Source organism: Cariama cristata, unplaced genomic scaffold (genome assembly GCF_000690535.1).
Source record: "Cariama cristata isolate BGI_N322 unplaced genomic scaffold, ASM69053v1 scaffold3109, whole genome shotgun sequence".
Taxonomy (NCBI): domain Eukaryota; kingdom Metazoa; phylum Chordata; class Aves; order Cariamiformes; family Cariamidae; genus Cariama; species Cariama cristata.
In genome coordinates, this window is record NW_009636193.1 from 98468 (window position 1) to 108810 (window position 10343).

The 10343-nt window shown below is 36.5% G+C and overlaps 1 protein-coding gene across 1 annotated transcript in view; it reads right to left on the reverse strand.

Moving 5' to 3' along the window:
• Positions 1 to 10343, reverse strand: part of PLCZ1 (phospholipase C, zeta 1) — a 54055-nt gene that overhangs the window by 21516 nt on the left and 22196 nt on the right. Inside the window, exons 6-7 of the mRNA XM_009707821.1 lie at positions 3422 to 3649; positions 1341 to 1497 (exon numbers count right to left, since the gene is read on the reverse strand). Of these exons, the coding sequence (XP_009706123.1) occupies positions 1341 to 1497; positions 3422 to 3649 (385 nt within the window). The remainder of the gene's footprint in view (positions 1 to 1340; positions 1498 to 3421; positions 3650 to 10343) is intronic.

Below are 10343 nucleotides of genomic sequence, written 5' to 3' on the forward strand. Positions count from 1 at the left end.
AGACTTTTGTTAAAGGTTTAATAAGCAAGAATCATTCCTTCATGGAAATATTCTATTTCTTCACCTCTTTGTTAGGTAAATATATGATTTTTACACTAAAGCCCACTGTGTTCTCATGGAAAACTAAAAGACACAAACCAGGAAATTGATCAAAAAGCCTTCTAAAAATCATCCCAAGATGACCTTAGCTTGATTACTGTTCTGAGGTTTAAATAAAATGACTGACTAATCTCAAGACCAGTGAACAGTGCATTTATAAAAGGCACGTAATTGGTTCTTTTATAATCTTCAGAAGATGTTAATTATTCAAGTCAGTTGATTTTCTGCCTCCCAGCAGCGTTCCCTCCCACAAAGACATAAAATACAGAGATGTGGAAAACTTCAGATGACTTTACACTATGCCTGTTTAGTAATTAAATAGAAAGCTTTACATTTCCAGGGTCATCACTCTGATCCTTTCCACCCTCCCCTCGCACCTCCTTTTCTTTTTTTTTTTATTTTTTTTTTTTTAATAGAATTACTTTTATGTACATTAGATCGCTAGAGGGACCAGAGAGGACTCTGACTATGGACAGCTGGCAAAAACTGGCTTGTTTTGATACTGTTCAGCACCATTCACCTAACCAACCACTGAATCATCTCCACAAAGTGATGGATGGCAGCTGGGCTGGCCCTGAATAAATGGACCTGTGGCAGACCCTTTTCCCATGGTCAGTGATCTCTGTTCTTAACACTTCCTTAAGGCTATTGGCAGACAGCTGGAGTTAAAAGAGGAGAGGCTGCACTGTATTGGCTGCACCAAATGGAGATGCTCCAACACAGCATGAGTTTTGAATAATCCAACTTGGCTGGTATGAAAGATCTGACCCAATGGAGCAAACTGCTTGCTGTGGGGTGTACTCATTGCGTCAGTCTGGATTCTCCTATCTGCAGTTATCATCAAAGTCAGGGGTACTGCATGCCCAACTCCAGTGAGTACTACCGACCATACATGGAGGGGTGTGTGTGAAATCTATTCCACACATTTTCGAGTATTGACTGTGAATTCTAAATTATTTGATGCAGAAAACTATGAATCAAAAAGTATTCATACATTTTTTATACTATATTCGTTCTTATAAAACTACATTAAACTAAAACAAATCTGAATTTCAAATTTCCTCACAAAACCAACTGAAAAATGTAGTGCAAATGACAAGATATTTCTAAAGCAATGTTGTAAAAACATCCAATTAAAATTGGACAGTATGTGTTTCATAAAATCTTAACCCTTCCAATGCATAAGCAGTGAACCATAGCAACATTGTAACTTTTATCTGATTAAAGCAAAATAAAATTACCTGAATGTTTTACAAATTTTCGTGCTCGAACTTCTCCAATTGAATTATTTTCATAGCACTTCTGATTAGCTAGGGAATGTTCAAAGCTCACAAACTTCTCCGATTTGGTATAAATCACAAGGTCTGACAATGCAATGGAAACTTTTGTCTTCTTTACCTAATAATCATAATACAAAATAATGAAAGAATAAAAAAATTGCAATGATACATATTTTGTTATTAACAATTCAAAAGAAACTATCATTTCGGATGCATAAAGCTTGGGAAAATATGTCACTATTAATGAATATTTGAGCCTAAGATATTACTTTTGATAGTGAGAGTTGATCCAGTCAGACACAACTATGGTTATTGTCTCTATGTTCATCATAACAATGGTAGGGTGAACGGAGAGATGCTTCCAATGCTTTCTAGTACATGTTCTGTTGGAAAGTTTTATCATTTCCTTGCTTCTGAGACTGTTATGTAAATTAACACCATTTTTCATGGCTCTTAACATTACTCATTTAAAATATATATCCAACTTTATATTCCTAAATACATAAAGTACTAGAAAAGGTACACTGGTAGGAAGCACTTGGAGGAAAAAAAAAAGAGCAGGAGAATCTATACATCAATAGCACAAACTCAACTACAAAATGTAGAATAACAGGAGACTATTTTACCATGTCAAGCAAATCAATCATAGGTATATTCCTCCAAGCATTGCTCTGAAGTTAGGAAAACTCTGTTGTTCTCAATTAAGATGGAAAGTTCCTTGGCCAAAACCTTTGTTTAGTCCTGCTCCATTACCAAAGCAAGCAAAAGCAAAGGCTGCTGTAGACTGAAGTGACTGAAATTTTACCAGGGTCTCATCTCTTAAACCGAGGTACTATGTGACCTCTTCATTTTACTTAGCATGAACTTGTGAGCTAATCAGTGGGAGTCACCAGCAAACAGCTGATGATGCTAATCATGTTCACATTCCATTAAAGCTTTTGAAAGCAAATTCTCATCTGACAAAGTAATAGAGATTGTTGGCTCGTGGCTTTTAAACTACATAGAGTTCAAGTGCATTAATTATTCTGGGGTTATGTCCCATAAGGAGCAATAGGAGTCTGCTGTCACAGAACTCCTGAATGATACAAGTCTTTGGATGTGGAAGGCAGTGACAGTCAGAGCCAACTCCAGAAACCATTTTCTCTTCTGCCTGTGAAACATGACTAGACTTCTTTTATTGCTACTGTTGATCAAGATGTACATGGTATATGTTCTGGTTTGTAACATGATGTTACAAATATATGGGAGCCTATTATCTGGAAATTTAGCCTTCCCTGTTCAAAGAGGACTCCATCCTTCCTCAGAATTTTTCCTTACTATCTCTCTATATCAGATGGAAAAAGAAAGAAGCAAAGGTCTTGACCTTCAAATCACTTAGAGAAAAGAGACACAGAGGAAGAAACACTGCAGGTCAGCAAAAACACTGAGGCCTCAGGAGTATTGCTAGTTTACCTGCATTCAGATAATCAGAGAATGATGTGCAAAAGCGACTGGGTACTGGGTGTTTCCTACCTGCCTAAAAAACTTGAACAAAGCAGCCTGAACTGTGATGGAGCAACAGATTTCCACGGCAGAGTATTACTACTTGCTTAAAAAAAAGGTTACATCTAATTTTTACAGTCTCTTTCAGAAATAGTATTTAATATGAAGTCTCTATATGATAAATGTAGAAATACTCTTTCTTTTGTAAGTGCTTAAAAACGTTTTAGAGCAACCAGAACTCTACACCTAATTTCATGTACAAATCCAGAACAGAAGAAAATACAGGAATGGGAATTCTTCAAAATCTCCAAGATAGACTTGTGGACTGTGGGAAGAAATAGTTATCTCTGTCCTTCATCATCAGGAACTGCTATGAGTGTTCCCCATGCATAGCTCCAGGAGGGTTTTCAGACCAACAAAGCAGTTGTATATTGTTCTAAGTAATTTTAAAGCCTACCTTTCAAATTTAGTCTCTATTTGAAGATAATATATTCCTTCTTTTTTGAAAAAAGCTGGCATACATCTATGTGTTTTCAAAGTTCAATTGAGACAAAAGTTACCTTTGCCTTTTTTCGAGGTGGGGTTGAAAGTCTACGTTCACTTTTTCTTTTTAAACGAGGGCTCTTTGGGTGAAGAGGGGTTTTTTCATCAAGCTCATCTTCATCGGTCATATTTTCAAATTCAGAAAGCTCCCCTGTCTCACCATGTCTGTCGTGATCTCTCCTGAGCATACTTTCCTCAATTGTTCCAACTTTTTTATTTTTTACCAGAATTTTGAATTTTAATGCCTGTAGAAAAGAGGTTAAACAGTAGTAAATAGAATTAGGTATGGATTAATTGTAGGTTTTCATATTTAGGTATTGTTTAACGCATGTTCAAAGCTCTTCATTAAGTATAATGAAGTGAGGTAACACAATGAAGTCAAAATAGATACCAGCGAGGTGGAAGTCAAAAACAAGTAAAACAAACAGAATCTGGGGGTCAAAGTACACAACAGAATGTCAATATCTAACCCTGTGACAGGAAAAAAGGCTCTCCACCACACAGATACACAGATGCTGAAATTGTGAGCAAGATTAAGGTAGGAAGTTAAATAGGTGTCAGAGGTGATGGCCGGGTGAGACATAGGAGGTATATTTTTTCACTATGCATGAATTAAATTTTATATATAGACTTCCAGGCATGTATCTGATATTAATTTGAAATTGGTTTTAGCTATCATTGTGGCTGCTGGAAATTTGTTACCCTATTTGATTAGTGCATTTGTGCACATCTGTCTAGTGTACCAAATTAAAACTTTTGTTGTTATGTCATTATACAGTGGATTCTCATGCTGATCTCACCTAGCCAGAGGAATTAACAGAGGTTGGTAATCTGTTGCCTAAACAGTTTCTCTATTTTTAAATGGTCATGTTTCAACTTCTATAATACAGAATGTAGGAAAAAAAAATCATTAAATGCTATCATTTCCAATAAGACTTTTATCTATGGATCTGAATCCTATGAGTATAAATTTCACTTAAATTTAAGAAATATTATTAAATATTCATAGTAAATCAGCTATTATGTGGCAGACATTGATCTCTACCTCTGTACACAGGAACTGCCAGTGAGTAACAGAACTGACTTAGGTTCTTGAGTAAAGTGATGCACAAAAACATTCCTTAAATTTCATATACACTAGTGAAAAGGAAGGCTGTACTACTGGGAAGGTTACAGAAACAAGGAATGAATGTTTACATTTTAAATATAAGATAACTGGAAAACTGTATTTTAAGGTACCCATTAAGTAAATATGAAAAGCATGAATGATAGAAACATACATAAAGCCAAAGCTTTATAATAGAAACTAGAGCCGCAGGCAAAGAAATAGACATTCCATTTATTTACATTGCAATCTCCATTGTCAATAATCCCCTTATCACTTTAGATCTTGTATTAGTAGTTTGTCAGTGTGCCAGTAGAATGACATATCCTGTGCTTAATATCTATCAATGCCATGCTAGTGTAAGATTTGATTAGTGTCTCTGCATTGGTGACTCAGAATAAGGATGCCCTTTCAGATTTCCTTCATTTCTTATTGATGCACTCATTTTTTTCTGTTACACTTTTAGAAGAATTTTAATATAAGTAATGATTCTCATATTTTTTAAAGTTCTGAAATTTCCTTTGAATCTTCATATTTCCCAATATTTAAAAGCAATTCTACTCACTTTTGGTCTTGTATTTTGTTATTCATAGTTAAGATTTAATTCTCTAAATTAAAAAAAAAGACCTGGTATACCAAGGAAGGAAAACCTTACTATGGATATATTTCTGCCTCCTATATATAAACTTGCTTTAAGTAGAAAAAGACCATGGTCTGTGTCATCATATAAAAACAGGCCATGATGTTTTAAGTCAAATAGTTTCTAAAATTCTGTTTACAAACTGTTAGGAAACATGTAAATACCCTGAGGTAGGACAAACTTTTTTTTTTCTATAAAGATCATATTTTAAAATCACAAGTCTCTCTTTAAAAAAAGTTACAGAAAATACTCTAGAAAGAAGAAATTTTGCTATTTTTTGACCAGAAGCAAATTCCAATAATAGTTAATCCAAAACACTAAAAATGAGCCATGAACTGAAAAAAAAGACATACCATCGATTTTAAGTCTGAGCTTCAAATAGATCTTTAAAAAATCTTATAACAAATGTGTGGTTACAAAAACAGTGACTATGTGAAATTAGAGTTCTTTAACTGGTAATCAACAATGCTAAACACATGGTATCTTTTTGTGCAAATGTCTAAATCTTTTAAGCAGATAATGAGCTGAAAGTCTCAACACTCACTATAATTTCTCTTTTCTAGTTTAAATAGAAAGTACAAAATATTTAAAAATTACAAGTTTACTATGTACTTATACACAAACTGTAAACATACTAAAGAATTAAAATATGTAAAACTTAATAGATCTTCCCTGGAGCATAATGAGACTTCAAGGCTGGCATAAATAAAAGCCTCCAAGTACAATCAATTGGAACAAATATTTAAATAATTAAATGAACAAAACTTAGTTCTTGTACTAAACAGGCATTCTGGTTAATGTGATGTACAACACAAATCAGAACAGCTGAAGTAACACAAGACTCTAAGACAACATCACAAGCACTTTGGAATGGATCAGGCAAACCCACCTACTGACCACTGCAATCAACATAAAAAGGGGCAAAATTCAGTCCTCAGAAATGTAGAGAACAGCCCTGGATTTGGGTCATGAGTATTAAAAAGAGAAGAATAGCTTCCGCTATTTAAATTCAGCATGTTCTCTTTTCTCTCCTGACCAGCTGTAGGTGCTTAGTAAGAGGAATATATAACACAATAGCGAGACAAGTAGAGCAGGTCTGGTGATGGTAGGCAAGTTCGGGAAGCACGATAGTGACTGCCAGACAGGTCATGAGGCAGGTCCAAGGTCAAACCAGGAAGCCATATCGTATAAGTACAGAGTGGCTGAGTTTGAAAGGGACTCCTGGAGACCATCTAGTCCACCCTCCTTGTTCAAAGTAGGGTCAATAAGAGTTAGGGCTGTGTCCAGTCAGGTTTTGAAAATCTCCAAGATGGAGACTCCATAATCTCTCCAGGAAACCTGCTCCAGTGCCTGACCCCTCACAGTAAAAATTCCTTTTCTCATGTTTAAATGGAATTTCTTATATTTCAGTTTGTTCCCACTGCCTCTAGCCATTTCACTGAGAAAAGTCTTGACCCATCTTCCTTTTCCCAATGAAGCCCAAGATAATGTTAACCTTCTTTGCTGCAAGGTTACGGTCAACTTTTTCACCAGGACCCCCAGGTTCTTTTCTGCAAAGCTGCTTTCCAGACAGTCATCTCCCAGCCTGTACTGGTGCATGAGGCTATTGCTCCCCAGGTGCAGAACTGTCAGCGAGGCAAAGCCAGCAACAGCAAATTGCAAGAACAGGCACTACATATTCACAGTGCAGCTCAGGCAAGGACAAGAACCTGAGCTAAAATGCAGCTCCCAAGTCAAAGTATAAGAGTGCATAGGTGGAGGCTCCAAATGAGGGCTCTTGCTCACAATTTAGCTGTTTTCCTGTAAGCCTGCTCCAAGGCTAAACATCTGTGCTATATCAGAGATGATGTTGTACCTAGGAAACTATATCTCTGGTGAGTGGGTTGGAAGGGAATCCAAAGGATGATTACAGAGAAAGATGGTTATAGGTTGGTGAGGATAATTAGTCTGGTGTACTCAGGGCCCTCATGCACAGATTCCCTACCACATTTCAACATTCCAAGAAGACACCTTGCCAAAAGAAGGATCTGATTTTTATACACTAAATAAACAATCAGCCTAAGACATACCCAATTGATGTTACAAAGTATGGCAGTGTTTTAATTTTAATTACCTTATGAAGTTGCCTTACAATATGGGGAAGTTATTAACAACAGGTGACTGTCACACCTTCAATACATTGCTGGGGAAACCATGTTCCCTCAAAAGACTGTAAAGACAATGCCCAGAAACAGTGTAGGAATCAGATGAGACTTCTGTGAGTTGTCACTAGAACCTAGAGAATCCAGAAATTTTATTATAAACAATACTGATTTTCTTATTTTTGATGTTATCACCAAGGCATGCTACATTTTTAGCATCTTTCTTCTCATTTTTGTGAAGAATAGATGCCATAGACACATTGAAAGGCAAAACAGTGTACTGGAAATGTTTTTGACTTGCTAAGAAGCAAAGATATTTCTGATGCAAAGACTTGGTCAAGACATTTGCGTATTTCACTTGTAGGTCAAAAAAAAAAAAAAGAATTAACCTTGTCACTGAAGTAACAGAATTAGATATGCTAAAGCAGTCTTGATGTTGAATTTCTGAGTCAAAAGCTTCATTTCCTACTTTTTCAATAACAAGAAAATAAGACTATAAAACCCCATAAAGATACAGGAGAGGAAAATTTGGAGATGGTTAGACTAAAAATTGAATCATATAGCCACAGGTTAATCAGACTATTACCCTTTTGTCAGATGTTACAGACAGTCGGTAAGAATCTATTTGTCAGAGATTATAGACAGCCAGGTACAACCAAGTTTTGAAAGTTTCTCAGTGAGATAGGTCTTTACAGAGAAATGAAGAAAGTCCAGTAGCAGCATGAATCTCTTAGTCACACACTCAAATGTTATACCTAGATGTTTAGGACTGTGTTACTTGGTTCATCCAGGCTGGTGCATTCTGGGAAAACAGTAACTGCGTATGGAAAATTCCTTTGTATACTGAGTAGATACAGGTGAAGAAAAAGGTGAAGGAAGACTCCTGCCTATGGGGTTAGTTGGTTTTCCCCCTAATAGTAGGATTTTAAATGCCCAGATAGTGTAAAGTTGTACTGGAGACCTTCTATGAATCTTTCTCAAGGAGATTATTAAATAGGTCCTTTTATTTAGATATCATGGCTTTAATAACTATGGGGAAATCTTGGCCATCATGGCCAGAAGTGCTTCAGAACCACCACAGCATGGTAATTCATCTTGCAGCTGTGTGGTAAATGTTAAAGATGACTTGTAAAATAACAGTATTTGCCACTTCACTTTCAGTTAACAATGCATCAATATCTCTTTTCAATTTTGTGACAGGAAACCTGAAAATAATGAAAAATTCCTAAGTAGTTCACATATATCATGCCAGCAGTGTAAGGTAGTTTGATGTACTATAATGCAGAATAATTGAGGAATAAACCTTCATCAAAAGCATCAATGTGTTTACATTCTTTTCGTGTGTTACATTAGAGGCTTACTTGTTTCTTTCAGAAGCTGTCAAACCCATTAGAGAGAAAGAAATCAGCAGGGTAAGTAAAAATTGATCTCACTTCTAGGATTCTAATATTTTCTAGTATTTTCTAAGTTCATCTGCAAATTGCTGCACAAGACACCACATTCTATCACTTTATACCAGCACGATCCAAGAGTGCTCGTGCAATTGGCAGGGATCTCTGGTGCCAGTCAGTGATGTCAGATATAATTTAGTGTGGGAGCAGACTCAAAGAACCTGATATTCCAGCAAATATTAAAGGAAGTTCATGAAGTCTCTTTAGAAGCACCACAATGGCCACAGCTGCGAGGAGAGGATTCTAATGGGTCTGTTGATTTGGGTGACAAAAAAATGGGAAGAAGGTAAGAACACAGATACGATAGAAGAGATTGGTGAAGCTCAAGGATGGCCTCAGTTTATCTCATTGGATAAAGGGTGTGTGAAAGAAACAGTGTAAAACCTCCTCTTTACTCCACATGTAAAAGAAGAATTGTCTGTTGAGACGCTACAGAACACAGTAATATTTCAGAGAATTAACAGTACTAGCACAGGCAGCTGCAGTGTGAATATATGACCGAGGCCAAAGAATTAAAAAACCTCTGTTCCTGAAATTTTCTGAGTTTTCTGTTTCAGGGCAAGCAGGTGTTGAGAAAAAGCAGAGAAAAATAGCTTTCAGTGACCATCCAATTTTCTTTTCTGGACCTCCTTGTGATTTTCGCTTAAATTTACAGTGGTAGGAGACATTATGCATGAGATATGGTCCAAGGAAGCACCTAAGAATGGCTTTCCTCTGCATTTTAATCCTTCTTCCAGACACACACAACCATCTCAGCTGACAAAGGTGTACCTCAAAACCTACTTAGAAAAGGAAGTAGGATATTGATCAGACAACAGAGAAGAAAATTTCCATGGAGATTTCCAAATCTCCAAAATCTAAATAAGAACCTGTAATTAGCAAATGTTTCTATGAAGTGTTTGGAGAAATTATATGCTACTACACTTCATGTACAGACATGGGCACCATTTGATTCAGATCTTGAAGAACATTGAGAAGTCAGTATTAAAAGGAAGTTTTGTCTGAGCTGCATGTACCCCTTCATAGGAGGAGCAAAACTAGGAACAACAGTAGCTATCAGATAAGGAGGATTCCCCACTTAAGAAACATAATGTTTCAGTCTCATGTGACAGGTAGAAGCTTGGTGTTGAAGGTCCTCACCAAAGTAATCTGAGAGAAAAGGGAAGAAGGCTGAACTGGTTAGTCCATAGCCAAATCTTTAAGGGATCCTACAAGCAGGTTGTTAAAAAAAGCCTAGCTAAGAAGGCAATAGCACAAGTCATGAACACAAGAGGTGACAATTGAGTGATCAATAACTTCTTGTGATGCAGACAATCAGAGCACTTCAGGGACAGAAGTATACCCATTGCATTTATAGGTATGAGGCACATGCAGCAGTAAAGAGGTTTGTGCTGTGTCCCTAGGGATATTATTAGATTGGAACATTCTCTAACAGAACATACTATAAAAAATGTCTCTGTGGTTATTGTTACTTTCAAAGAAGACTCTCTACCCTTACAATCTCTCCCATCTTCCTTGCTAAGATCCAATCAGAAGGGAAGAGGGTGGAGCTCAGCTCAAGATCGGTGAAGATGACAAAGGAAGGTAAACAAGTTTGTAGGG